Below are 27,960 nucleotides of genomic sequence, written 5' to 3'. Positions count from 1 at the left end.
TACCTCATTCCTATCATGATATATGCACATCTGAACTCTGTTGTCTTTCTGTACAATGAGGCAAACTCTCACATCAGGTGGTTTTGTAGGAAATATAATTAACCACAATTCAACACTTTTATTTTTTTTTTTTTACAGATTTACAACATAAACTGAAGTCAGTGTGACTTGTGACATTTCATCCTCCCTCCTTTCTATTTTGAATTGCTGGGCGTGTTGACATGTACAAAAACAATCAAAACAAAGTGAGGTGTCATCAGGTTTATCTTTGGTACGTTAGCAAGATCAATTTAAAAAGTCCTTTAACGACTCTGATTTACTCTGAGTGATTATTGTAAATGTCTTTTTTGGAGTTTTAAATTAAGAAAACAGTTTGGGAGGAGAACATGAGAAGAAATGCAGACAGAGGAACATGAGGGTGTGATAAATAAAACATTTCTGGTCATTTCTTATTGTCTTAAAAACAGGAAGCGGACTCTCTTGAAAGTATCAAACATCTCTCAGGTAAGAAAAACACACTGGAACCAGCTAGAGTTTTGCAGCGTATAAAAGCACAATGTTTTGTGTTTTTCCAAAACTCGAAGATGCTGGCTCCTTCTGATGGACGTGCGGCTTGCACAAAAACATGCTCACAGGACTAGAGGTTAATGGATTGGAGACACCGCAGCAACCAGCAGCCCTTTGGAAGACGGTGTGAAAAAATGTTGTGTGCTCGGCGGGGGAGCTAAATCAAACAGTCTGTCTGTCTCTGCCACAGTGTCTCCTAGTTCCCTGCAGGTCCCTTCACATCCAGAGACTGGTGGGCGGCTCCTGCCTGGAGGTTGCAGGCTGACGGGTCGCAGTAACCATTAGGACCAGCTGATCCGGGAGGACCGGGTACACCTGGCAGCCCGTGAGTACCTGGGGGTCCCCTCTGTCCGTCCCGACCGTCCTGACCGTAGCCCGGTTTGCCCGGCTCACCTGTGATCACAAACGTTCAGTTTAGGAGGCTTGCTGCAACAAATAATGATCGACTCGCTTTTCTTTACGTCTTTACAGTCAGTCGTAAATATGAGCAAAGAAAAGATCTCTTCCGGCAATGTATTGTAAAAAGTGAAGGTGCACAATTTAAACAAAGGAAGTGCATGTAAGTTGTGTAATATAACTCAAAACTGAATATTGTTTGAGGCAGACTTGAAATAAACAGTAATATTTAGGATTTAAATAATATATCCGCCTTTGGAAAAATAGGTTTTAAGGTCAAATAAAACATTTTTTTTACAGATTCTAACTTTTAGTAGCTCAGTCTGTTGGGACTTGGGTTGGGAATCGGAGAGTTGCCGGTTCAAGTCCCGGCATGGACCAAGTCCGGAAATTGGCTTGGTAGCTGGAGAGGTGCCAGTCCACTGTCAAGGTGCCCTTGAGCAAGGCCCCCAACAGCTCAGGAGCGCCCACTGTGGGCAGCCCTCTCACGCTCCATTAATGCGGGTCCACAGGATCCTGTTTGTGCATGTGTGTGTATTTCAGCCTATGTTTGTGTAGCATGTTCATTAGGACGGAGGGGGTGAACGGCACGGACGGCTCAATCGACTCACCAGGAAGTCCAGGAGCTCCTGGCTGACCTTTAGGTCCTCGTGCAGTGGGCCCTCTGGAACCTCTGTCTCCCAATTCACCTGTAACATGGAACAAGGTATTTTGAGCACAACAGATTGTATGAAAGAAATGGACATAGTTGCTGTGACATCACCAATTGGTCTGTAAAAAAAACAGTTTTGAAGCCTTTGTTTCAGAACATTTGGCTGCTCACATCTTTGTTTTTTTTAACATTTAATGTCGTTATAAATCACCTTAGAAGTACGCTCATTTTCCCGTCTGGTTATAAACAATTTGACTTATTTTTGTAACCACTGCAGTCGCCCCCTGCTGGCCTTTCAAGGTAATTCTGCACTTCTTTAAAGGCTTTATATGAAACCAAAATAACTTGCGCTGCATTGTTGTGTTAGCATGCTAATGCTAGCGATCTTTATTCTGCTCGTATCTTCACACTGCATGTAAATTTACCTGAAATGAGCGTGATCTAGAAACACAGTTAAGCAGTGAGTACAGTATGTTATTCTTCTTTTCTCTAGTCCCTCAATTAAACAACTTTTATACACGAGGGGAGGAGTCAGCCGGCCGTCCTGGCGATGTAAACAAACTGAAGATAGGACTCTGAAAACTCTGAAAGCATCACAGACAGTGGGACTCGGGTGTTACACCCATTGTAGACAGTCATGACTCACAGAGTTATTTTCAGAGGATATACTTGATTTCTACATTTAAGTGTGAAAAATTGAATATAAAGCCTTTAACCAAGATGCTAAGTCCACTTCTTATAATAAATGATTGTTTATTTTGTCTTATTCACTCACAACACCCCAGCAGTGAACCTGCCAGTGAAATCCTTACCTTTGGGTCCTTTCACCCCCAAAGCTCCTGGCGGCCCCTTGAGTCCTGGGAGTCCTCTTATTCCAGACTGCCCAGGGAAGCCATTGTCTCCCGGTGACCCCGGAGGTCCTGGAAGTCCAGGTTTTCCAGGTAAACCAGCCACGCCAGACTCGGGTCTCCTTAAACTAGCAGCTAACTGAGCCAGCTGTTCTGTAGGAGCACAGATGGGGAGAAAAAAAGAGGGAGAGAACCGGATGAACCACAGACACAAAAAAAAACCCTGTTTCCTAACAGTTTTTTTAGTTTACTGATGTCAGGGGAGCGTTTGAAGATAGAATACTTTGTAATAAATCATTCTGGAGAGAAAGGAGGCTTATCTCTAAAAGCCCAAAAGCACCTCTCTCATGGAGGAGATGGTCCAACGGGTTTTGTTGGAGAGAGGTGAATCTATGGGCATGATATCCCCTGAGCTGCTCCTGCTTTTCAAACTTATTTTTCCACAGTAAATCGAGCGAGAGAGGAGATAATACTCTTTATTTCCAGCAATCAGCAGCAGAAAAAGTATGTTCACGCTGCAAAAGATCTAATATTAATCTCCCGTGTTTCCTTTCTGCATGCTATCTTGCACTTAAGACTCTAGTTTTCCGGCTCCTGATGAAAATTCATGCAGCTGCTGCTCGACTTTTTTTCTTTTTTTCTCTCCCTTTCCAGGCTCGGAGTCTTCGCTCCAAGCTGAGGAGTGCAGGTCTGCTGGAGGTGAAATTAATTTTTCAGCACATGGGCTATAAAAAAATCATGAGCGCAGGAGATGAGTTGGGGAAGACGTAAGAGCAACTGAATGAAGAGAACAGAGGTTGTGACTTCAGCGAGACGTTTTCTCTAAAGCTCCTAGAAAGGAAATATTTCATCCATCACACAAACAAAGGCTGAAGCTTATTTCATGTTCCGGTTATGAGATCTTTTTTTTTTTTTTTTTGAACTGCAGAGGATTCAGCAGCTGCACGGATCAATGGGACAGCGGCTCTAGTTATGTGTGGTTGGTGTAATGAGGCATTGTGGGGAAGATTAAACCCGAGGAGCACCCGGCACTGGGGAATGATAAACGGGGGTCAAAGGCCTTTCAGCTCTTACCTTGCATGACTCGCATGCAAACTTGTTTGATGTGTTGATCGCTCGGCTCTTTTCCCTGGAAGGAAGGAAAGAGGACTTAATAGATTTTCATGACAGTGTCTTAAACATTTATGAAACGAAAACACAACTCCTCCTGTTTTACTGACATCGGTCTCTCCTGGTGGGGGGGGGGGGGATTGTAACAACCCTTGGGCTTGTTAAACCTGTTTAATCACCTTTTTCCTCCTCTATCCACTGTCCTCTCTAATAAAGGCACCAAAGCCCAAAAATAAATCTTAAAGGCTTCACATGCAATTTTTTGATCCAGCAGATGTCGCCCTTGAGCACCAGCATGAAACCAAAACAACTTGCGCTGCATTGTTGTTAGCATGCTAATGCTAGCGATCTTTATTCTGCTCGTATCTTCACACTGCATGTAAATTTACCTGAAATGAGCGTGATCTAGAAACACAGTTAAGCAGTGAGTACAGTATGTTATTCTTCTTTTCTCTAGTCCCTCAATTAAACAACTTTTATACACGAGGGGAGGAGTCAGCCGGCCAGCCGGGCGATGTAAACAAAGTGAAGATAGGACTCTGAAAACTCTGAAAACATCACAGACAGTGGGACTCGGGTGTTACACCCATTGTAGACAGTCATGACTCACAGAGTTATTTTCAGAGGATAGACTTGATTTATATTTAAGTGTGAAAAATCACATATAAAGACTTTAAAGGGAGAATGTGGGATATTTTACACATAAAAACATCAGAAATCAAGTATATCCCGTGTAAATGTGTCTCTGAGTCATGACTGTCTCCAACGAGTGAGAAGTGTGAGTCCCTCCAGCTGTGTTGTTGTCAGAGCTGTGTTTACATGGACAGGACGGCCTTGTGTGTAAAGCTGTTTTAGTCAAGAACTAGAGAAAAGAAGAACATAGAGAACATACTCACAGCTTATTTGAATGTCATGTAAGTGTTTTTAGATCACGGTCATTCTGTGTCAAACTTATGTGCAATGTGAAGCTAGGAGCTAAACAAAGAGTGCCAACATTAGCATGCTAACACAACAATGCAGGACACAGGTGATTGTGACTTGAGCAAAGGACAATTTTGTCTGCCGCTTGCGCTTAATGATGCTTAGTTATAGTGCGTTTTAATTTACAACTCCTTCATGAGAACGCGAGTGGAGAGGGGTTGGAGGAGTGTCGCTGGAGGAGAGCGGAGGCTTCAGAATAGAGGAGGCGAGGGTTTAATTCTGGTGCTCAAGGGTGGTATCTGCTGGATCAAAAAGTTGCACATTCTTCCTTTAATAAATTACACTGATGACAATGGTCCCTTCATCTCTTCATACATAAAATTAAAAAAAAACCTGCTATAAGTGCTGAATCAAAACGTTAAAGGCTGTAGTTTTAACTGCTTCTTTCTGTCTCTCTTTTTCCTTTAGGTGTTTATCTCCTCGACTCACCGCGGGACCCTGGGTCCCTCTGACTCCGGTTGCTCCCCTGTTCCCCTGCATGCCCCGTGGTCCAGGTGAGCCGGGCGGCCCCTCGATGCCAGGCTGCCCTCGACTTCCCTCCGGGCCCCGTCTACCAGGCTCTCCAGGGTTACCGCCCTTTACAGCAAAAACAAATGTATTACACATATTACACAGCTGCAGAAGTTTCTGAAACACTGAACTACAAGGTGAGTGAATCAAGTCTGAGCTCACCTCTCCTTTAGCTCCAGCTTCTCCGGTCTCACCCTAAGAACATTTATTAAAAGACAAAGGATGTTAAACAGGGAAATGAGTGAGGCTCTATTGTGAAAACAGGAAATTACATATATAAATAAAAAATATTTGTGTTTGTGCAACAACTTACAAATTCCCCTTTGTCGCCAGGATTTCCTTCATCACCTTGAACTCCCTTTAAAAACAAAAGCAGATCAACCCACAGGTTCTAAAACATGCAGCATTACCATCAAGACAGAGTTCATATTCAATGTCTGGATTCATACCTGCTCTCCTCTAGGTCCTGCTTCTCCACGCTCTCCCTGTAGCAAACCAAACAAGTGAGTTAACTGACTAAAGGGATTGTTGTGAACCACAGTATTTCAAAGTATTTCCATTAGTCCCCACTAGAGGGAGCTGATCAGCTGTTTGTTCTGTTTTTAAGACAATAGTGTGAAAAGATGTTCCTCTGAATGAGGCCTGTGGTCTTGTCTTACCCGCTCTCCTTTCATCCCGGGCAGACCATGAGGACCAGGGAGACCAGGCAGGCCGGGGTCACCTTTAGGTCCCTATGACGAATAAAAAAACAAACATCTCTCAGCAACGCTCAACAACACATCGGGACTGACAACAGAAGAGTGTGAGCAAATAAAAACAAAGAATAATGTGCAACACCTGCAAACACATTTAAACAGTGTGTAGACAGTGTAGACAGTGTTTGCACATAAACAGCTCTCTATAATGTCACTGCACAAATATGATTCCCTCTATCACACATTCACACCTCTATCTTCCTGCAGAGCTGTTTGTTTACATTTCAGTTGTCAACTTTAGTTTTAATACACTTCAGGTTGTGAGAACTTAAGTTGAATATTTACTTAATGTGAGACTGCATTTATACCTTTTCTTTTTGTTAGGGTTCATTTATTGTTTTTTTGTATTCTTCTATACATATATATTATTCTATATATTCTATAACACTTGAATCTGCTTCTTTGTTATTCAGCATTTTTATTACAAGTACATAGTTGTAAGTGTGTGAGTGCCTGAGGCCTTTGTGCATGTAGGAAATAGTGCATGTATTTAAAGGACAATGTGCAACATGAAGGCATTCTGTCCTTTTCTATTCTAAGTAGGTTTATTAACACACTGTGCAATATCTTAATCTCCTATTAATGTTGCTTAAACTAATCAAATATAAGTAGATTTAGACTCTAATGAACTCTGAACACAGCACAGCATCCCTTCTTGTTTCTCTTGGACCTGTTTGTGTGTGCTCCCCCCCCCCCCCCCTCCCCCTTTGATCACCGGCCGACTGTCTGAGGAATGTCCGCAGAACAGAGAGCTCATTCAGCCCTCTGCTCGCTGCTTCTCCCCCTACTGTGAAAATAGACCTCTTGTGAGATCCAGCCTCGCTCTATTCTCTGAGACATTCCAGTGAAACAACAGTCAGGACAACATATATGGATACATACTAGGATTCTAACAAAAAGGCAAACTGTAATTATTGTAATGCACGTCTTTGACTATGTATCCTTCTAAAAATCACCCTTCATCAGACAGAATGTAACCACATGTAACGTTCAGGGCCCTCGCCCTTCATCAGACAGAATGTAACGTTCAGGGCCCTCGCCCTTCATCAGACAGAATGTAACCACATGTAACGTTCAGGGCCCTCGCCCTTCATCAGACAGAATGTAACAACATGTAACGTTCAGGGCCCTCGCCCTTCATCAGACAGAATGTAACCACATGTAACGTTCAGGGCCCTCGCCCTTCATCAGACAGAATGTAACCACATGTAACGTTCAGGGCCCTCGTCCTTCATCAGACAGAATGTAACCACATGTAACGTTCAGGGCCCTCGCCCTTCATCAGACAGAATGTAACCACATGTAACGTTCAGGGCCCTCGTCCTTCATCAGACAGAATGTAACCACATGTAACGTTCAGGGCCCTCGCCCTTCATCAGACAGAATGTAACAACATGTAACGTTTAGGGCCCTCGCTCTTCATCAGACAGAATGTAACAACATGTAACGTTTAGGGCCCTACATGTAACAACATGTAACGTTCAGGGCCCTCGCCCTTCATCAGACAGAATGTAACAACATGTAACGTTCAGGGCCCTCGCCCTTCATCAGACAGAATGTAACCACATGTAACGTTCAGGGCCCTCGCCCTTCATCAGACAGAATGTAACAACATGTAACGTTCAGGGCCCTCGCCCTTCATCAGACAGAATGTAACCACATGTAACGTTCAGGGCCCTCGCCCTTCATCAGACAGAATGTAACCACATGTAACGTTCAGGGCCCTCGTCCTTCATCAGACAGAATGTAACCACATGTAACGTTCAGGGCCCTCGCCCTTCATCAGACAGAATGTAACCACATGTAACGTTCAGGGCCCTCGTCCTTCATCAGACAGAATGTAACCACATGTAACGTTCAGGGCCCTCGCCCTTCATCAGACAGAATGTAACAACATGTAACGTTTAGGGCCCTCGCCCTTCATCAGACAGAATGTAACAACATGTAACGTTTAGGGCCCTCGCTCTTCATCAGACAGAATGTAACAACATGTAACGTTTAGGGCCCTACATGTAACAACATGTAACGTTCAGGGCCCTCGCCCTTCATCAGACAGAATGTAACAACATGTAACGTTCAGGGCCCTCGCCCTTCATCAGACAGAATGTAACAACATGTAACGTTCAGGGCCCTCGCCCTTCATCAGACAGAATGTAACAACATGTAACGTTCAGGGCCCTCGCCCTTCATCAGACAGAATGTAACAACATGTAACGTTCAGGGCCCTCGTCCTTCATCAGACAGAATGTAACCACATGTAACGTTCAGGGCCCTCGCCCTTCATCAGACAGAATGTAACAACATGTAACGTTCAGGGCCCTCGCCCTTCATCAGACAGAATGTAACAACATGTAACGTTTAGGGCCCTCGCCCTTCATCAGACAGAATGTAACAACATGTAACGTTTAGGGCCCTCGCTCTTCATCAGACAGAATGTAACAACATGTAACGTTTAGGGCCCTACATGTAACAACATGTAACGTTCAGGGCCCTCGCCCTTCATCAGACAGAATGTAACAACATGTAACGTTCAGGGCCCTCGCCCTTCATCAGACAGAATGTAACGTTCAGGGCCCTCGCCCTTCATCAGACAGAATGTAACAACATGTAACGTTCAGGGCCCTCGCCCTTCATCAGACAGAATGTAACCACATGTAACGTTCAGGGCCCTCGCCCTTCATCAGACAGAATGTAACCACATGTAACGTTCAGGGCCCTCGCCCTTCATCAGACAGAATGTAACAACATGTAACGTTTAGGGCCCTCGCCCTTCATCAGACAGAATGTAACAACATGTAACGTTTAGGGCCCTCGCCCTTCATCAGACAGAATGTAACAACATGTAACGTTTAGGGCCCTCGCCCTTCATCAGACAGAATGTAACAACATGTAACGTTCAGGGCCCTCGCCCTTCATCAGACAGAATGTAACAACATGTAACGTTCAGGGCCCTCGCCCTTCATCAGACAGAATGTAACAACATGTAACGTTCAGGGCCCTCGCCCTTCATCAGACAGAATGTAACAACATGTAACGTTTAGGGCCCTCGCCCTTCATCAGACAGAATGTAACGTTTAGGGCCCTCACCCTTCATCAGACAGAATGTAACAACATGTAACGTTTAGGGCCCTCGCCCTTCATCAGACAGAATGTAACCACATGTAACGTTCAGGGCCCTCGTCCTTCATCAGACAGAATGTAACCACATGTAACGTTCAGGGCCCTCGCCCTTCATCAGACAGAATGTAACCACATGTAACGTTCAGGGCCCTCGTCCTTCATCAGACAGAATGTAACCACATGTAACGTTCAGGGCCCTCGCCCTTCATCAGACAGAATGTAACAACATGTAACGTTTAGGGCCCTCGCTCTTCATCAGACAGAATGTAACAACATGTAACGTTTAGGGCCCTACATGTAACAACATGTAACGTTCAGGGCCCTCGCCCTTCATCAGACAGAATGTAACAACATGTAACGTTCAGGGCCCTCGCCCTTCATCAGACAGAATGTAACCACATGTAACGTTCAGGGCCCTCGCCCTTCATCAGACAGAATGTAACAACATGTAACGTTCAGGGCCCTCGCCCTTCATCAGACAGAATGTAACCACATGTAACGTTCAGGGCCCTCGCCCTTCATCAGACAGAATGTAACCACATGTAACGTTCAGGGCCCTCGTCCTTCATCAGACAGAATGTAACCACATGTAACGTTCAGGGCCCTCGCCCTTCATCAGACAGAATGTAACCACATGTAACGTTCAGGGCCCTCGTCCTTCATCAGACAGAATGTAACCACATGTAACGTTCAGGGCCCTCGCCCTTCATCAGACAGAATGTAACAACATGTAACGTTTAGGGCCCTCGCCCTTCATCAGACAGAATGTAACAACATGTAACGTTTAGGGCCCTCGCTCTTCATCAGACAGAATGTAACAACATGTAACGTTTAGGGCCCTACATGTAACAACATGTAACGTTCAGGGCCCTCGCCCTTCATCAGACAGAATGTAACAACATGTAACGTTCAGGGCCCTCGCCCTTCATCAGACAGAATGTAACAACATGTAACGTTCAGGGCCCTCGCCCTTCATCAGACAGAATGTAACAACATGTAACGTTCAGGGCCCTCGCCCTTCATCAGACAGAATGTAACAACATGTAACGTTCAGGGCCCTCGTCCTTCATCAGACAGAATGTAACCACATGTAACGTTCAGGGCCCTCGCCCTTCATCAGACAGAATGTAACAACATGTAACGTTCAGGGCCCTCGCCCTTCATCAGACAGAATGTAACAACATGTAACGTTTAGGGCCCTCGCCCTTCATCAGACAGAATGTAACAACATGTAACGTTTAGGGCCCTCGCTCTTCATCAGACAGAATGTAACAACATGTAACGTTTAGGGCCCTACATGTAACAACATGTAACGTTCAGGGCCCTCGCCCTTCATCAGACAGAATGTAACAACATGTAACGTTCAGGGCCCTCGCCCTTCATCAGACAGAATGTAACGTTCAGGGCCCTCGCCCTTCATCAGACAGAATGTAACAACATGTAACGTTCAGGGCCCTCGCCCTTCATCAGACAGAATGTAACCACATGTAACGTTCAGGGCCCTCGCCCTTCATCAGACAGAATGTAACCACATGTAACGTTCAGGGCCCTCGCCCTTCATCAGACAGAATGTAACAACATGTAACGTTTAGGGCCCTCGCCCTTCATCAGACAGAATGTAACAACATGTAACGTTTAGGGCCCTCGCCCTTCATCAGACAGAATGTAACAACATGTAACGTTTAGGGCCCTCGCCCTTCATCAGACAGAATGTAACAACATGTAAGGTTCAGGGCCCTCGCCCTTCATCAGACAGAATGTAACAACATGTAACGTTCAGGGCCCTCGCCCTTCATCAGACAGAATGTAACAACATGTAACGTTCAGGGCCCTCGCCCTTCATCAGACAGAATGTAACAACATGTAACGTTTAGGGCCCTCGCCCTTCATCAGACAGAATGTAACAACATGTAACGTTCAGGACCCTCGCCCTTCATCAGACAGAATGTAACGTTTAGGGCCCTCGCCCTTCATCAGACAGAATGTAACAACATGTAACGTTTAGGGCCCTCGCCCTTCATCAGAAAGAATGTAACGTTTAGGGCCCTTGCCCTTCATCAGACAGAATGTAACAACATGTAACGTTCAGGGCCCTCGCCCTTCATCAGACAGAATGTAACGTTTAGGGCCCTCACCCTTCATCAGACAGAATGTAACAACATGTAACGTTTAGGGCCCTCGCCCTTCATCAGACAGAATGTAACAACATGTAACGTTCAGGGCCCTCGTCATGTTGTTACATTCTTATTGTTTACAATTATAATATTGAAAGGTGATTTCTAAGCTTGATCCAAAGGCATCTTAAAAAGAATCAAGATATTCAACCGGTCCAGTTGCCTTTGAAACAAGCTTAGAAATCACCATGATCTGGATGACTGAGAAACTAAACAGGCATTAAAAGGTAATGTGTTTAATAAACTTTAATGAGGGAGCAAAGTGATTTTCGTTTAAATAAAGAAACAGGAGAATCACACAGAACAGGGAAAATGACGTTAAGTGCAAATCACTTTTTTTATATAGATGAGCTATGAAAGGTTCAAAGAAGGTAGAACAAGAATTTGCCGTTGCTAAGGAAAACATAACAGACATGAAAACAATAAAATATGATAAAGATACAAATATAAAAGTGGAAGGTGTAACTCACCCTTGCACCTGGCTTTCCGGCTGGACCTAAGGGGCCTCTCACTCCAATATCTCCCTGTTAGGAAGAAGACAAAAGAAAGTCAGAGGATGATTTTAAATGAACATAACAAAGCTTAATAAACACATTTCCAAGTACGCCAAATACTCACAGATTCACCGATGGGTCCCACCGGTCCCACCTCTCCCTGCTCTCCACGCTCACCCTGTAAAGAGAAAATGACACAATGACACATCAGAGGTGAAAACAGAGGTGTTGAAACAGTCATTTAACCCCTGCTGCTCTGCTTACTGTTTTGCCGGCAGATCCCATTGTTCCAGAAAAGCCCAACTGACCAGCATCTCCCTGTTCAGAAACAACCACATTTCAGATTAGGGGGGGGGGGGGAAACATGCAAGAAACACCTGGTGATATTTAGTAAATGATAAAGACAACTACCTTAGAGCCGCTCAAGCCTTTCGGTCCGGGTGAACCAGGCAAACCCTAAAAACAGAGAACATTTCTTTATTAGAAACAACGATAAAAAAAGGAATGACATCCTACAACGAAGGAAATATTTCTTGAAGGCAGTGACAGCCCTTAAAATGAACACCTTTCACTTTGAGTAACACTTGAGGCCTCGAGGCGGGAGGCTTAAAAGATAGAAATATATTGGTTTGAGCTTTTGACCAGAAAAGCTTAAGGTGATTCTCATTAGTGCCATTAATTAGACTAATGAAAGATTACAGGGCTTAGAAACTGAACCCTCACTTTTCATCCTGAGGTAGAAGTAGATCGCACCATACAGCCTGAAGTGTGGTGGTGTTTTCACACATGCACAAAAGCCCTGAATAGTTCCTGAAATGTTCAGGTAGGGACATTTTTCACTCCGACTTCAACTGGAATTTTCCCGCCAGGCCTTTTGTACATTTTTCACATGAAGTCGGGGTAGGAGGATATGTGAACGCAGCAGAAAATATACTTCCAGGCAAGCAAGTGAGTGGGAGGTGGATGATGATGATTTTATCCTGTGACAGGTGCAGGGTTGGTGACTAGAAAAGTTCTGGCATGCATGTGTGAAAACAGCTTGGGTTGGAGGGACGGGATCGTATTGAATGAATAACTTTAAATGTCAACCTACAGAAAAAAAGTTTATTGTCTATTGTAAAAAAAAACAAGATTTAAAAGCATCTCTGATTGATTCTTGTTACAACAATACAGATGTGCAGTTGAGTGAAGTAGTGTGTGATGTGTGTGTGCAATGGTGCTTTAAAGCGCTCCTGGTGGGTTCACTCAGGTGCGTCCAATCAGTGTCTGTCCTGACAGTTTGGGGTCAAAAGTCATACTCACAGGAAGCCCCTGAAGTCCAACCTCTCCAGGAACGCCTGCCTTCCCAATGCCTCCCTGCAGAGAAACAGACGGTAAAAAGAAATGAAGCTTACAGTCTTTAAAAAAACAGCCAAATAGCATTACCATGACAACACAACAATTACAACTTTAAAGGCAGAATCAGGTTACAGAGTGCTAGTCAATGCACTTCTTCCTATTACATAATTTGATATCCATACATAAAATCACTGACTTGTTTTTCAGCTCACACAGTATCCTACACAGCCAAAATAAATCTATATTGCTAATGCTACTTTACTAGCAACGAGCTGCAAGAAGAACTGATTTCAGGTGATGTATCACGAGCAGTTCAAGCAAACAATGCTCACCACATTTTTATGTAAAGCTGAGATGCTTTTTAGTTCGTTAAAGCCGACAACGAAGCCTCATGTTAATTATCTGTGTTTCTCTGACTCTCTTCAGCAGACACAGGATGTCAGGAGGGGCTGCATGCCGAGCTGTGTCTATCATTAGCTTAGCTAGTTTCTAAGGGTTTCATCTTGTTTTAAAGGTTAATATTTCATAAGTTCACTGAGCTAGGATATACAAAACCCTTCAGGGTAAGAAGTATGCAGCTCTTCAAAAAATAGGTTCTTCCTTCTTTTTTGTTTTGCATTTATTGTTTTTATTATGAACTGATGCGTTAGATCTACAGACTGTAAAGAACATGGACGTAGTCTCAGGGACGTCACCCATTGGTTTCTGAAGCGGCACTTTAGCCCATCAGTGGCGGTCACCATGTTGGAAATGCTGTATCAGATTTACTTTTGGTCGACCTACTGTAGCAACAGGAAAAAAGGGTGTGGCTAAGGCTTAAGCCTCCTGGCTGCCAGCATGTCAGTCAGATCAGCGACGCCTCTAATTATGCACAACTCTTATTCTTTGTAAAATCAAATCGGGTGAGTAATTAAAAAACTCACCACCGTCCAGTGTTTGCAACTAAATGAAATCAGCTATTCAGACAAAAATAGTGTTTTTGAAGCAGGCTGTAAACATATTAAGTTTAGCTGTCAAAATGGACATTCAAACATGGGTTTTGAAATGAACTGCGTGTTTTTGCACCTCTGCATTGTTGTCATTTTTCAACACTGACAGTGGCTGCTTGGTTAAATCTGAGAGTTTTTTTTATAAGAAGAAGTAGAAATGATGCTCTACCTTTGCTCCCGGCATCCCAGGAATACCCTCACGACCATCCACACCCGGCAACCCCTGGTGACAAAAGCACAAACTCATGTTTTAGCACACGCTGTATCTGATCATTGAAGAAGTACCTGTAGTTATTTTTTAGACACTCACAGCGTCTCCCTTGGGACCTGGCAGACCGGTGATTCCTCTTGCCCCTAGAACGCCCTGAACGACAAAGCAACAACATATTTGTCAGTTTGTGTATCGTGTACAAACTAACCTGACTTCTACAGGGGGCGTTCCATCTACTTACCAGTTCACCTTTAGGCCCCGGCTCACCCATCACGCCCCTCTGGCCTTGATCTCCCTAAAAATAATCAGTTCAATCATAAGCTGTTCATGCATTCATGATTTTCTGCAAAAAAAACAAACAACAGAGCACTTGTATTGAGGGCTCAAACTCACAGTCGCCCCGGCAACACCCTGGGGACCAGGCTCTCCGTCCAGACCTCGAGCTCCCTGCCAGAGAACAAGAACAATTGTGCTTTTTAAAGAATAAACATTTTAACACACATGTAAGAAGAAGTCAAGCTGAATATGCATAAATTATGAGAAATAATGTAAGAAGGGTATCATGAGCACTCACCATCTCTCCTTTGGAACCCATCATTCCTGTGGCTCCACGTATTCCCTGAGGACCCTGAAATAACAAATTGGATGCAACAGGTGCGTCAGTGAGCAGAGAAAAAACAAGTTACGAACAGTTTATACAATAAAATGAAACGGTATCTAACCATTGGTCCCTGGGATCCGACCTCCCCTGGACTTCCCTGGTCTCCCTCCTCGCCCTGAGTGACAGAAAAAGAAAAAACAATGAAATATTTAACTCCCTCACAGGAGTCCATCTACATCCTAACACACAAACATCCCATTTGAGGTTCTTTTTTTTTTCAAACCGAGGCTGCTCCTATGAGCTGTTTTGTAATTAGAAACGCATAACACCCCGGTTTTAATTGATTGCATGGGGGGCAGAGGCAGATGATTTAACTCCAAATTACCGTTCTCCTGCTTCGCAAATTACAAATAATTGATGTGCCGACTCTGAAGGACCTGAGGGGGGTATTTCCATTAAGACAGGCAGCGGTTCTGCCCTGAGGCTGATGTGCAAGTTTTTTCTGTTATTAAGAAGGCAATTTATTCTGTTAAATATGTGTATCACAATTCACCATTAAGAGATATAAACAGTGCATTACTCATGACCAAATACTGCCCGTTAAACAGAGCGGGAGGGAATGGAACGGTTCAGCATTTGTTTACATCTGGAAGTAGAAAGAGTGTTTTGTTCTGCTTGATCGTCCCACTTTAAAAACGAATTATAGCTCCTGTGAGGAGTTTTTAGCTTGTCATGAAACAGACTGAACTTAATATGGGTGTCACTTTATGACCTACAAAAGCAAACAAGATCATCAGCGACAAGAACAATTATTTCTACATTGTTTTTTTTATTGACTGAAGCAGGGTAGGTGGCAGACAGTGATTTAAAGTGAATACTGACAATGTTTTCCCTTTGTAAAGATTCTCAATGTGTGATTAATGTGACTGCTAAAAGAAAGTGGGTGAGCTCTTTTGTTTAAAGACACTACAACAGGACAAAATGAGCAAAGAAAATAAATTACAGATACTGCTTTTGTCCACAGGGGGCGCCAAAAGCAAGAAAAACAAAAAAGTTCCTCACAGGAGCTTTAATATAACAGAGACAATGTAGAAGGAAACTCCTGCGATTAAGAATCTGATGGAAAATGGAAGTCGGTGCTCTCAGAGAAGGACCTTAGACGTTCAAAATGTAATTCAGTGGACTCCTTCACACAGGCACGGTAAAAAAAAAAGTACTGGAGCACACAAATTACTTAAAGTCTTTATATGCACTTTTTCACACTTAAATATAATATAAATCAAGTATATCCTCTGAAAATAACTCTGTGAGTCATGACTGTCTACAATGGGTGTAACACCCGAGTCCCACTGTCTGTGATGTTTTCAGAGTTTTCAGAGTCCTATCTTCAGTTTGTTTACATCGCCCGGACGGCCGGCTGACTCCTCCCCTCGTGTATAAAAGTTGTTTAATTGAAGGACTAGAGAAAAGAAGAATAACATACTGTACTCACTGCTTAACTGTGTTTCTAGATCACGCTCATTTCAGGTAAATTTACATGCAGTGTGAAGATATGAGCATAATAAAGATCGCTAGCATTAGCATGCTAACACAACAATGCAGCACAAGTTGTTTTGGTTTCATGCTGGTGCTCATCTGCTGGATGAAAAAATCGCATGTAAAGCCTTTAAGGGAAATTTGAGATGCAGTGTGTCAAAACATTTGTTCTTTGCACATAAATAAATTTGCCTTAAGTGATTCATGTGCTCCAGTACTTCCTTTCATATCACAGACAATGAGTCTGAAAGAAAAAAAAGAAGGCTTGAGTCCCCGGAGGTTTAATCCAAGAAAGGTTGAAATTGGCTTTGTTTATTGTCTGATTTGTATCATGCTGATATAAGTTATATGTAGTCATGTGTATCTTTGTCTGTGCCCATTTCAAACACAAGTGCTGCATGTTTTTGTGTGTACCTCCAAATGTGCTTCTTTTGTTTTACATACTTTATTAATCCCTGAGGGGAAATTCTGGTTTAACACTTTGTTATTGAGAGACATGCTTCTAGCACACGTAGGCCCGAGTACACACATGCACAAACAGGACCTGTGGACATGCATTAGTGGAGAGAGAGCTGTCTGGGGTTCACTGCCTTGCTGAAGGGCAGTACTCAGGAAGTGACCTGGCAATTACCTTTTTAAGCTACCAGACCAGCTTCCATATTTTGGTCCACACTTATACCGGCGACCCTCCAGTTACCAACCAAAGTCCTCACAGACTGAGCTGCTGCTGCTCCGAAAGGTAAGGTGCAATCTTTGAAATTTCAATATTCTTCTAGGATAACTTTTAAAAAAAAGGGGTTGCTCCTATGTTCTATTCCAGAAAGCAACCTTCGGGGGAAGAATCAGGGGTGTTAGCAGGGCATTCATGAATTTAAAGATGGCAAAATCAACACTTGTTGGGTTTTTATTTGAATATATTTAGTATTTTAATGTCTTAAATTTGTTTTGCATGCTTGTTTTTTGTCTTGTTTCGCCATGTAGGGCACGTTGTGTTGCTGTTTGTTTGTATGATGCTCTACAATCAAACTTGCTTTTCCTTACATGTTTGAAAAACACGTTCAACCTTAGACACAACATCTGCTTGTTAACGTTGCGTTCAAATCTGTGAATTTGCGAGCAGAAAACAGGCAGAAGGTTCCCTCAGATGAAACCTGCAGCGAAGTAGAAAAATCATTCTTGTGGACGGGGCGCAGACTGACAGTAAATCACACCCTGGCATGGGGTGATAAAAGGAGATGGGCCCAGACTCATTTCCATTTATATAATGCGTAGACACATTACAGAGAGAGGGCAGTTGAGCTTAGACATCGTTTCAAATGAATCATCCTCCGTGCATTACGAGGAGTCCCGGGCTTTACATAAAGGAATGTATCACTTCCTCTTGAAACGGAGCAGCCGAATAATAACTCGTCTCAAAGGCGCTGGGAATCCCTTCTTCACGTTTGAACTATGCATCATTTTTTCCTGATGTGGAACGTTGTGGTGTGTGAGACGCTTGTTGAGGGGAATATTTATGTTTTAAGTGATTATTTAACGTTGGTTTAAATTCACACTGTTGTTGTTGCTCTTGTGGATGTTTCATAACATTCCTCACATCTAGAAATATTCAGCTTTGGGTTTCAAATAAGTTAAGTACCTCTTTAATAAACACAGCTTACCTTGTGCCCTTGTTTCCCAGGTTCCCCTGCTTCACCTTTTACACCTTTGTGGCCCTAAAAACACACAGACAATGAATGGAGGCGACATTAATCGAGCTTTACTTTGCAACAATTAAGACAGTTTAGGTTTTTGAAGAAATCAAGCTGCTTCTCACCTTCATGCCAGGAAGGCCAGGATGCCCAGAAGTCCCAGGTGGACATGAGTTTGTACACTAAACAACAAGGTAAAAGTCAGACAATATTCTTGATATCACATATGCAAAAAGAAATAACGAACAAACAAAAAATCTCTGGAAAAAAAAAAAAGCTTTACCAGGTCGGCACTGCCCTGCATTCCAGCTGCACCCTGATGTTCAGAGAAAACTCAGGTTAACACTTTTGAATTGCTCAAACATTTGCACAGAGACACACACTAAAAACAGATGCACAGCTGTGTTAAAGAAGCAGCCTCTAGTTGGACACTTTAATGTTTATGTTGACTTAATACTTAAGAAAAATGCACCTTAAAATATGAACAGACATATTTGAAATTTGAAATTAGCACTACCTCCTTTCAGACACCGCTGAACATTGCAACATAAATGCGGCTGTGCAGCTGTAGGTCTTCTCTTGAGGACTAATTCTAACTGTTTTTTAAAGTGCACATATATCTATATTCTTATTCCTGCACAGGTTATTAACATTTTCTTAATATAGGTCTATTTTTAATTGCACATGTTTCATTTTGATATCTGTATGGAGGGACAGCCGGTGTTGATGATGTAACAAATGTTTTGTGTCGTGTGTGTCTTTGTGATTTGCTACTGGATGCTTTGAATTTCCCTCAGGAACAACAAAGTATCTATACATCTAACTGATTTCATGACCTCTACTCTGGTGAAATATAAATGATGAAGCGTTTCTTACTCGGGGTCCTGTTGTTCCACGAGGTCCTTGTGGTCCTCTGACACCCATGGCCCCCTGAGGAAAGACAAGAAAGGTGTCCAAAAATAAATAAAAAACAGAGAGAATACATTCAGCTGGGCACTCCTTAACGGTTGGATACTTTAGATTTCTAGTTTTGAATCGTATTAAATATGACACTAAGAGTCCTGGCAAAGATACAGTTATGTTTTCAGCGCCCTGACGAAGGCCGTTTGGCGTTTTCTACTCTTTTCTTATCCTTACTATTTTACTCTCTCCCACACTAGTGTGCCTGTAACCGCTTCAGACACCACTCCACTTCAACAGGGAGGTAAGCTAGTCCACTGTTGTATTACCAGATATAACCCGACGCACAGCGAGCACACCAGCTTCCATTCCTTTTTTTAGAAACATTCTCGTGTACAGAATTCAGCCAGAAGAATGATGCTGCTTTATAGACTTGAACATGAAGTTAAAGCTCCTGTGAGGAGTTTGTAACTGGTTGTGGAACAGACTGAGATTAATATTGATGCCTCTGTATGACCCACGGATGCAAACGAGACCCTCAGGACCGAGACTGACCATTTCTATACAGTTATTTTTAATGTCTGAATCTCCTGCTGAGGGAAGGCTGTCACTACTCTGATTTTCCAAAAAGTCCTGTACTGTGTATATGAGGAGACAAAATAGATGAGCTACCAACATTGGGTTGTCTAACTGCTAATAGGACAATTGTTTTGCATTGGAAGATTCAAACTCTGAACTGTTTTAGTTTGAGCAGCTGGTTGGAAGAGTTTATTGACTTTATAGTAATGGAACGAGCTGCTGCCACATGAATGTTTCCTGACCAGGGACAAGAGGGGTTGTGGGATACAGTAAGGTCTCCTTACCAGATTAGATATTATTACTATTACTATAATTTTGTATGATCGGTCAAATTAACATTTTTCAAGCATCCTTTAAATAAGTGGTTCTCAACTGGTGGGTCGGAACCCAAAAGTGAATCTCGGAGCTGTTTTCAGTGGGTCGCAAAACTGTGGCAAAAAGACTGTGAAGCGTTTTTGTTTTTATTAACAGATTGTTTCTTTGTTCTGTCATGCTTTGTACCGTCTGAGGTCCAAACTGCACAATTTTTCATTCAATAAATGTGATTGAAAAATATTAGAAATTTGGGTGGTGATTTTTCATGAAGGCGGTGGAGGGTCCTGAGGCTCGACCAGTTGAGAACCAGTGCTTTAAGTATTTATTAAGATAAGATCATAAGGTGAACTTTATTGTCAAAGTGGGAAATGTTCCTTTTCCTTCACAGAGCTCTGATGCAGAAACAAATATCAATGTAGATTCATTCAGCAGTAAAACAGCTCCCCCCCCCCTATTCCCCTTGGTTCTTGGTGCACTTATTTAGTTTAACTCTCTTTTATGTATGTAATGTGATTTATGTCCCCTCTTATATATTATGAAATCTGCAGAAACAGCCCCTTTCCCACATTTTGCACAGCAAAGATTCACAGCCAGTGATCCATTTGGCTATTAATATAAAGTAAGATGGACTTTTTTTTTTTTTGGGGGGGGGGGGGGGGGGGTTCAAAAACACTACTACAACATGCACAGGACAGAATAAGCAGAGAGATAAGAGGATAAGAGCTCCAGCTTTGTCCACAGGGGTCACCAAAACGAAACCAAAAGTTCCTCTCAGGAGCTTCAATTGACGCAATTGAAGTGCAAAGACTAATTTAGATCAATTTTAAGTTCATATTTTGCTTTTATACTGATTATTCATTGTGCAATAAACCATGGTGCTGAGTTAACAGTCAGAGACCTTCACACAAATTGACGCTTTCTTTACAGTATATCTAAATGTTGATGTTTTGAAATCCAGAGCAGGCTGATACTGACATATAAAGCCGACGGGTAAAACTGAATTTAAATCAGTAAATATAATGTCTGGGTCATAAGGTACCCAGAGGGAAGATGAAATTCAGAAAATGTTAATTTATGTAGATTTTTTTAAGCATATAATCAATTTCTAAATATTCTTAAAACGTGTGAGTCCCTGTGTCTTTAATTTCATGACACATTTTTGAATGTTGAATGGATAAAACATATTATTTATTATGTGAACAGAGTTTGTACTATGTATTTTTTTTAATGTTTTATCATAGATTCATAAGGACTGAGTTAGTTAACGCTGCAGTGAGTTGGCTTCATAAACACAAACTTCACTTCAGCTGGCACTCTCACTTCTCACGCTTGTATATTAGACGCCTCAGTGTATTTCCTGGTTTGTAATTTAACACAGAGTAACACTTCATTTCTTTGGCTCTACTCACAGGTGGTCCACCTTTTCCAACTTCTCCTGTAAGTCCTCCAGGCCCGGGTGGTCCCTGTTCAAAGACACATTTCAAGGTACTCAATATCAAGTGATTTATGATTTGAAAAAAACGACTAAAACTTAAAAAAAACTTTGACTTAGTGGCTCATGACTTATTTACTTACCGGGGGTCCATCTTGCCCAACACCCTAAAGAAAGACATAAATTAAAAACTCAGTGATCAATGTATTGAACTTGAACAAAAGAAGATTTCTAGATGTTCATGGATGATCTTGTGCTTCAACTAAAGAGTAAAGATTACTCACAGCTGCTCCACGAGGTCCAGATTTTCCAGGTTCCCCCTAAAAGAGGACGAATCAAACATTAAAAACACAAACAGGTGTTGATCAAACTGAAATACAGCAGGTTACAGTGAGCTATCTGAGCCTGTAGACGCTCCCAGTTAACATTCCTCCAGCTCATCACATGACTGTGCCGGGCACACTTGACCCAGCAATGTTTACTCTAACGAGAACCGATGTTGGAGCTTCATTCCCCACGGAGATTACGCAGAAGACCCGCAGGATTAAGTCTCATTTGTCACGAGGAATTGGTTTATGCACTGCAGCTCTCGTTTGCCCCGGCCAAAAAAAAAGCTGGACAGCAGCTTGGCACGCGTTTCACTGACTCTGTCTCTGAAGCAGGAAGGCAAAAAAGGCTCATTAGTCACTCACTTTCTGTCCGAGGGGGCCGTCGGGCCCGGGGTCTCCAATAGGGCCGGTCAGACCCTGCAGAGAAGAGACAACATGCTTAAATAATACATCATGACAAACCTCCAGGCGCTGCAAAACCTGTGTGTACAACTCAAAGAACTAAGGTTCTATTCATACTTTTGTTTTCTATTGGCATCCAGAATGAATACAAAAACAAAAAACATTTAAGTCATGCCTGTTTTGATCATTTTAAACAAATTAGAGTGCACTAAGTAAAGACACAAATGAGCAAGTAGAAGAAACTAAATATACCTAAGAGATGTTCAAACATATATCAAAACAAAATAAGCACATTTTATTTAATCTATGAAAGGAGACATCACAGTTTGAACAGAAAACAAGAGCTAACTTCAAAAAAGTCTAAATCTGAAGGTAGAGATGGTGTGAGACTCTAAAAATGTGTTCATTTAAGAAGATTTTAACCTAGTATTTGAACTCTTTGTTTCACCTTTTTTACCCAGAAGTCAATTCTTTCCCCCTCCTCCATGTGATACAACATCATAACACAATCATACATCAGTGGGAGGAGTCACTCATGTGTTCATAAGTGGGTTTTACTAAACTACAAAGCCCACCTCTAAAGTGTATTGAATATAAAGTGCACTACAGTTTCATTTTCAAGAGTATGAGTGTGATATTTGCACACGTCATGACGTCCCAGAGAGCGTGTTCAACTTCACAGGCAAACAGAAAAAAAAAAAAAAAAAAAAAAAGTCAGCACCAGGGGCAGAGGGCAAAACTCTACAGACTGTAAACCAGGCAGCGAGTGACATTCCTCTGTCTCATTTCAAACAAGCGCACTGAAAGAAGTCATTCCACACCGTTTTGAGGATTCTCAACAGGAGATACCAACTACAGCCAGGCCACAAAGACGCCATTGTTTTCCTGAATCCTGCTGGATTCGACAGGAAATAACTCAAACAGAAACATTTAGTAAATATTTTTAAAGGGAACACACTCTGAATGAGTGTTCAAATGGAAATGAACTCATTAGAGTTTCTCTCTGTCAGTCGGTCATCAGCAACAGTTTTATGCTGGATGTTTTTCTAACCCTCCTTTAAACTCTAACCGGAGCAGAGTTAATTACACTCGGGCCCTGGTTCTCCCTGTTACAAAGGAAATTTGGATTCCTGCTTAATAAATTCCTCACATTTTTTCCGCACAAAACCTCAAACATCATTGGTCACTTTAAAGTCTTATAAGTGCAATCCCTGAAGATTTCCACTCCCTTGAAAACACTTTTTTGTGTTGATTCCACTGATTCTGAACGTATCTGTACCATGACATGTATTTAAATATATATAACAGATCAAATGTTGAACACTCACATCGTTACCGGGAATTCCAGGTAGTCCCGAAGAGCCCGGTTTACCCGCATCTCCATCAGGCCCCTGGAAACAAAGGTTTCACATACACATGAGTTAGTGTTAAGCCATTCAGTGAAACGCTGTTGAATGCATCATTTTAATTTCTACTATTAAGAGGTTATAGTTACAGTAAGACCCTCCTCGCCATCGTCTCCTCTTTCCCCCTGAAACAAAGACGTGCAAGGTGAGCCAAAAGGGAACTATCTGCAGAGTTTTGCAGCACATAATCTGGACATTGTTACAGAGCACTTACAGCAACGCCATCAATTCCCGGGACACCTGCAGGTCCAGGAGGGCCAGCAGGTCCTTGACTCCTCTGGGGAAAATAATGATAATAGAATGAGAAAATATCAGCTTTAATATTTGATACAAAGATACCAATGGTGGCCTTTTCTTATTTTTGCATACTGCTACACAGATATGATAAAAAAGACAACAGGTGCACTGCCTTTTGCATGTTGCCAGAGGACAAGACTGTCTTTAGGAAAAACTGGAATATCTAACAGACTATTGAGCTGATTTCTGATTGCAGAATTGATCCGCAATGAGACAACACTTTGCAGAAGAAAAAGTAAAAATGAGACACTAAACAAATGAGACACCTTGACTTTTTGTGTAGATGTAAACTTTATCTACTCGAAACAAACAATTCCAGCATCTGCTTTAGGTGAAATTTAGCATTCTGCACAAGGAGATCACTCACCTGCACCTCGGTCACATCCGTCTACAAAGCCAAAAAAAAGAGAACACCACATAGAAAGAGAGAGAAAGAGAAAAATAATGAATCTTACTTGAGCGGAGCAGATAAGGACAAGCTGCAGGAGCAGAACCAGCAGTGGCCCTCTAACACTGGGGGCCTGAGCCATGATCTCCACCCGTGGAGCAGGAAAGGTTTTAGAGTAGTCCTTTCTCTGGGATTTGTTGGGCTGAAGGAGCCCCCGACAAAACAAACCCAACTGAATCTGCTTCAGCTATCTAAGACCGTCCGAGGTCCCCAGAACCATCAGGGGGATCATGCATATTCATGCTGATGTTTGGTTACAGGAGGACGGGATTGGAGGGTTTGCAGGGAGGGAGGGGGTGGGGGTATCAAGGGGAGGGGCCAATGCGCAGACAGCACCAATAGGTAGGAGTAGCGGGTTATTTAACCTCTGCTGACCCCCATAAGAGTTCATTCAGTATAAGTAAAAGTATATTTTACTTAAGCAAAAATATCGTGTGAACAGTGCTTTTACGCACACAACTTGGATGCTGCTTGATTTCATTTCTCTTTCCATTAAGAGCAACTTAGAATCGCCATGTTAAACCACTACTTCACTTGTGTTCTGACAGCTTAATTTGTGTTTTAGTACTTACCGATGTCCTGGCTGGGAGATCATGACAAACGCCTTCCCGGGCTCGCGTCACGTCACAGTGAATAATCATCGACTGGAGTTCAAACTTCATTTAAAAAAAAAAAGAAAAAGATGGGAAATAATAGATTAGCAATATATCTGCAAAATAGACTTACAGAATGCAGCTCTTATCCTGATTTGTTGAAGTTTCACTCTTCTATATTGGGACTTCTCCCTGAGATTATCGGGTTTCTATAAATAATGAAGTCTGGACATTCCGCTGCGCACGATTAACGCAGAAAACTGGCTGTGTCTGCACAATGATTTAGCAACAATCAGAGGGTCATTATCCAACAATTGTATGGACTTTAAACGCTTAGTTGAAAGTTAAAGTGTGGTAAACTCTGGCACATGTGAATCCCCTAGAGGACATGATTTCGTGCGTAATTGTGCTCAACAAAAGCTGCCTGGACCTATGAAAAGCATGCACCCTTGTGGTACTGCAGACTAGTTTAGCCTGTGTGCAACATATTCTTCACCAGGCCCCTGCAACAAATTCCACATATTTGTCAGTAAAGCCATGAATGGAGAGGCAGCAGACGTAAACAATAGACGCACCAAACAACAGGATGGTGAGAGAACACAGGGAATCCTAAACCTTTGCTTGCAGGAACAGAAACTCCTTTTGTCGCCAGACGTTTTCATGCATCACATGCATTTAATCAAGACAGCAGTAGGCTCGATGTAATTCAATAGAAATAGAAATTATCACAAAATGAATTGGTTAATTAGTATAATCCAAACTTTCGTCGGGAACTTTGGTTGCTCTAAAAGTTGGTTAACTTTAATTTCAACACCGTACATGTCTTGCTTGAGTTTCCACTTTCTCAGGGGCGTCAAATATTGACCCGTCACGGCCCCATGCGTGTCATACAGACCCACAAGGAAACCTTAAGTGGTATACGGAAGGGTCTTTCAGCTTTATGTAATGTAAACTCGTTGCAGACGTCACCATATGCGTTTTTTATGATACGCAATTACGCATAGGACAGGCTCAGCACATGTGGTTCTGAATGACACGCAAAAAAAAAGATGCCAGGACGAAAACGCTCCCGTGGGACGTACCGGAACTGGCACCACTGGGTTGTCCTTGAGCTTCCCAATCAACGTGAAGCCATCCAGTCTGACTTTTTGTCGCGGCTGCACAGTTTGAGAACCGACCATGACGCAGTCCACAAACAGGGTGACGGAGCGCGCGCTGACGTTGAGCAGGACTGTGTGCCATTGGTCGTTGAAGAGAGAAGACGCGTCGCTGAAAACGACAGTCTGCCTCCTGCTGCCCTGCAGCGGGAAGGTAAACTCCAGAGCCTTGGACTCCCCGTTGAGTCTGACGGACAGCTGCTCGTTACCGTTCACATCCTGCATCTGCCAGATATTCCACTTCTTATCGATGGTGCTGCCACTCATTCGCAGCACGGACACAAAGGCAAACTCCTCCGGAAGTCCCAGGGGGTACGCTGATCTGGAACAATCAAACATATATTAATAAATCCCCCAGCTTGTAAAGTCGATATCCAAGAAGAGTTAACTATATTTGATAGTATACTGAGCTTGTATAGGTTGGGATGTAACAGAATAAATGTGATGGTACAGATAAGTCCAGTCTGTGGTGTTCAGGACCATGGACAGGGTAGATGGCGCTATGCCAGCTCAACCACTAGATGTCAGTGTTCACTCGTACACAAACCCGCATTGGGACGCCCCCGCAGCTTACCTTGTGTTGATCCTGAAGTTAAACGCTGGGCCTATTTGATAGGCAACATGCCGAGGAGATGATCCAGGGACCTGTTTAACTGTCCCTCTTCTTGCCAGCTCTGCAATGTGGAACTGGGACATGATGTAAAATCCTACATGTACAGGGGGTAAAAAAACCAAAAAAAACAGGAAAATCTTCTTAGATGTTTTTTGAGACTTTGGGTGAATTCAGTATTGTTAATATCATTATTCGGAGACAAAGCTCTTGCTGTCAATCATTGTTCTTTTTGGTATTTCTATCACAAGGCGATTCTATTTTAGGTTCACACACATGTAGAATCTGCATGCTGTTTAAAGGTTTGCCTGAAAATATATATTTCATAAAGGAATGGTGTTGCCAGTTGTTTTCTAGTATAGGCAAAGGAAATGTGAATCAAAATAAAAAAAAACAGAAAATGCTTATTTTTTTGCGAATTCACCTGGGAAACGATCCTCCCCGACATTGATCTGAGGGCACATGAACTGCTGCTCCCCATGAATACCAACTTGAGATGAAAATCTCACAGCTGCAAGATGGAAACAGAGAGCAGCCTGCTTTAGTAGTCGAAGAGAGAGAGAGAGAGAGAGAGTGTGTGTGGTGTGTGTGTGTTTGTGAGTATGTGTGCATGTGCCAGTGTGGAAAGGGAATAAAAGCTCAGTGTTTGGAAAGCTGCTCCACTGCCTTGAATAAATATTAGGCTATCTCTGACTGTTTGTGGTTTTCCTCTTTAACACTTAACTTCTACATTTTCCTGTTTTAACACATCTGGCCAGGAAGTTAAAGGTCTTTATCACGTTTGAATAAATGGTCCACATGCAACAGATCCTTTCTGTCTCTATTTTTTCACTGGGGGTGCCAGCATCGTATTCAGGAATATATCAATGTTCAAATGAACTACACAGGGTTGATACTGTATAATAGTACTCTGACGTTTAGTCATTGTTGTAATTCTTGATGCACTTTGTTCATATAATACCATTTAGTGCACAGCTGAATCCACACAACATGCAGGCACACAGCTGGACTCCTTAAGTGCTGCTACGCAGAAACACACAGGATACATCTCATAAAAAATAGATAAGAGTGAGCATGTGCATGGAGAGAACATATATGTATGTTATAGAAAAAAAAGGGCACAATATCCAGAGGAAAATATGCCGACACAAGCGTGCCAAGCATATTTGCAGCAATACATGGCACTGGTTATTCTGCTAAGGAAATACAGATTTATTTTGTTTAACGCACCAACCTTTCCTCCTTTGATAATTATCTCATCAATTGCACCATGCAGTGAGGAAGTCTACTTACACTGAGCGTGACGTCCTGTGCAAAGACATTGTGGGATCAGATAGCAGCAGCACAGAGAGTACAGGAGGATGATTCTGAAATGCAATCAGAAAAAAGACAACCTAAACATGCATTCTGAGCAATACATTGATGTATAGTATTAAGCATTAACTGCATGTGAAATTAATTACAAGGTCACTATTAAGTAAACGATTTACCTTTTGACTTCTCCCATGTCATAGCATGTTCT

General features: G+C 42.5%; 1 protein-coding gene across 1 annotated transcript; it reads right to left on the bottom strand.

Annotated features, from left to right (window-relative positions):
- Positions 1-191: 191 nt before the first annotated feature.
- Positions 192-27,960, bottom strand: col9a1b (collagen, type IX, alpha 1b). The gene is made up of 38 exons (XM_061041001.1): positions 27,929-27,960; positions 27,732-27,805; positions 26,863-26,949; positions 26,403-26,535; positions 25,754-26,150; positions 24,651-24,734; positions 24,086-24,265; positions 23,548-23,610; positions 23,423-23,458; positions 23,256-23,318; positions 21,889-21,942; positions 21,481-21,516; positions 21,340-21,363; positions 21,174-21,227; positions 18,847-18,900; positions 18,254-18,286; positions 18,096-18,152; positions 17,941-17,994; positions 14,868-14,921; positions 14,720-14,773; positions 14,539-14,592; positions 14,387-14,440; positions 14,245-14,298; positions 14,104-14,157; positions 12,910-12,963; positions 12,019-12,063; positions 11,872-11,925; positions 11,732-11,785; positions 11,584-11,637; positions 5,724-5,795; positions 5,514-5,549; positions 5,378-5,422; positions 5,227-5,259; positions 4,984-5,130; positions 3,538-3,592; positions 2,428-2,616; positions 1,575-1,652; positions 192-960 (listed from the first exon to the last, which is right to left on the bottom strand). The coding sequence occupies exons 1-38, from the start codon at positions 27,943-27,945 to the stop codon at positions 764-766; spliced, it is 2,937 nt and encodes a 978-aa protein (XP_060896984.1). The 5' UTR covers positions 27,946-27,960; the 3' UTR covers positions 192-763.

The sequence above is a fragment of the Labrus mixtus genome, chromosome 6 (genome assembly GCF_963584025.1).
Source record: "Labrus mixtus chromosome 6, fLabMix1.1, whole genome shotgun sequence".
NCBI classification, from domain to species: domain Eukaryota; kingdom Metazoa; phylum Chordata; class Actinopteri; order Labriformes; family Labridae; genus Labrus; species Labrus mixtus.
This window is presented reverse-complemented; position numbering and strand designations above follow the sequence as displayed.

What these genes read in the sequence shown, in the direction of transcription:
- col9a1b (XM_061041001.1), bottom strand. An exon ending in CTGGACCTCGTGGAGCAGCT is followed by an intron (nt 21,364 to 21,480) that starts GTGAGTAATCTT and finishes GTCTTTCTTTAG; the next exon opens with GGTGTTGGGCAAGATGGACC. An exon ending in TGGGTTCCAAAGGAGAGATG is followed by an intron (nt 14,593 to 14,719) that starts GTGAGTGCTCAT and finishes GTTCTCTGGCAG; the next exon opens with GGAGCTCGAGGTCTGGACGG.